The 757-nt window shown below is 50.3% G+C and overlaps 1 protein-coding gene across 1 annotated transcript in view; it reads left to right on the top strand.

The window, feature by feature from the left end:
* The first annotated feature begins 385 nt into the window (after positions 1 to 385).
* The window catches only part of LOC119593911 (ionotropic receptor 21a-like), a 2,659-nt gene continuing 2,287 nt past the window's right edge, over positions 386 to 757 (top strand). Inside the window, 1 exon segment of the mRNA XM_037942929.1 lies at positions 386 to 633. Within this exon segment, the coding sequence (XP_037798857.1) occupies positions 404 to 633 (230 nt within the window). The 5' untranslated portion in view covers positions 386 to 403.

Raw genomic sequence — 757 nt, 5'->3', positions numbered from 1 at the left:
CCCCGGCCTTCTGCATGACCAAGCCGGTGCTGAAGCCTCAGTGGCAGAGCCTCTACTACCCTCTCAGCGACCTGGTCTGGCTCTCCGCCCTGGCTGTGCTTCTCATTATGCCTCCGACGTTCTCGATGGTTGGTCTCGATGAAGGCTCTTTGTGAATTAGATGATGATAGTAGTCTATGAGGTGTGCTTCCTATGGATACTCGCTGCTGTAAATAAAACAGGTTTATATGTTTATAGGTTATCTTTCCCAGTAGGTAGCAGTTCAGTGAATTGTTTCCTTTTTGTTATGGTTGTGCCACGAAGAATTCAAAACCTCCCATTTTAAGCATTCGAAGTCCATCGCCATCGTCACCATAAGATATCGCACACCTCACCACAGATGGGCCGCTTGGATGGGCGTGGAATGGGCGGGAACACGAGCGTTGTTTTTGCTGTCATGGGAACCCTTTTGGGCCAGAACCTGAACCAGTTGCGCTCCCACAGCAATGCTGCCCGCCTGTTGCTTGGGGCGTGGCTGATTTTCGCCTTCATCTTGGGCACCGCCTACAGGGGCAACCTCACCGCCGCCCTCACGCTGCCCAAGTACCCCCCTCGCCCCGAGACGCTGCAGGAGCTTGTGCAGGCTGTGAAGAGGTGGTTCGGCCAAAGCTTGCTCTGGTTCTCTTTTTTATTGTTAGAGGCTGTGTCTATTATTGTATTTTATGTAGTTTTTTTTTGTTTGCTTGGTTGATTATGAAACGAATATTACGGTATTAAG

This window comes from Penaeus monodon, chromosome 33, assembly GCF_015228065.2.
Source record: "Penaeus monodon isolate SGIC_2016 chromosome 33, NSTDA_Pmon_1, whole genome shotgun sequence".
Taxonomy (NCBI): Eukaryota; Metazoa; Arthropoda; class Malacostraca; order Decapoda; family Penaeidae; genus Penaeus; species Penaeus monodon.
Note: the sequence above shows the minus strand (reverse complement) of the source record. Positions and strands in the feature narration are given on the sequence as shown.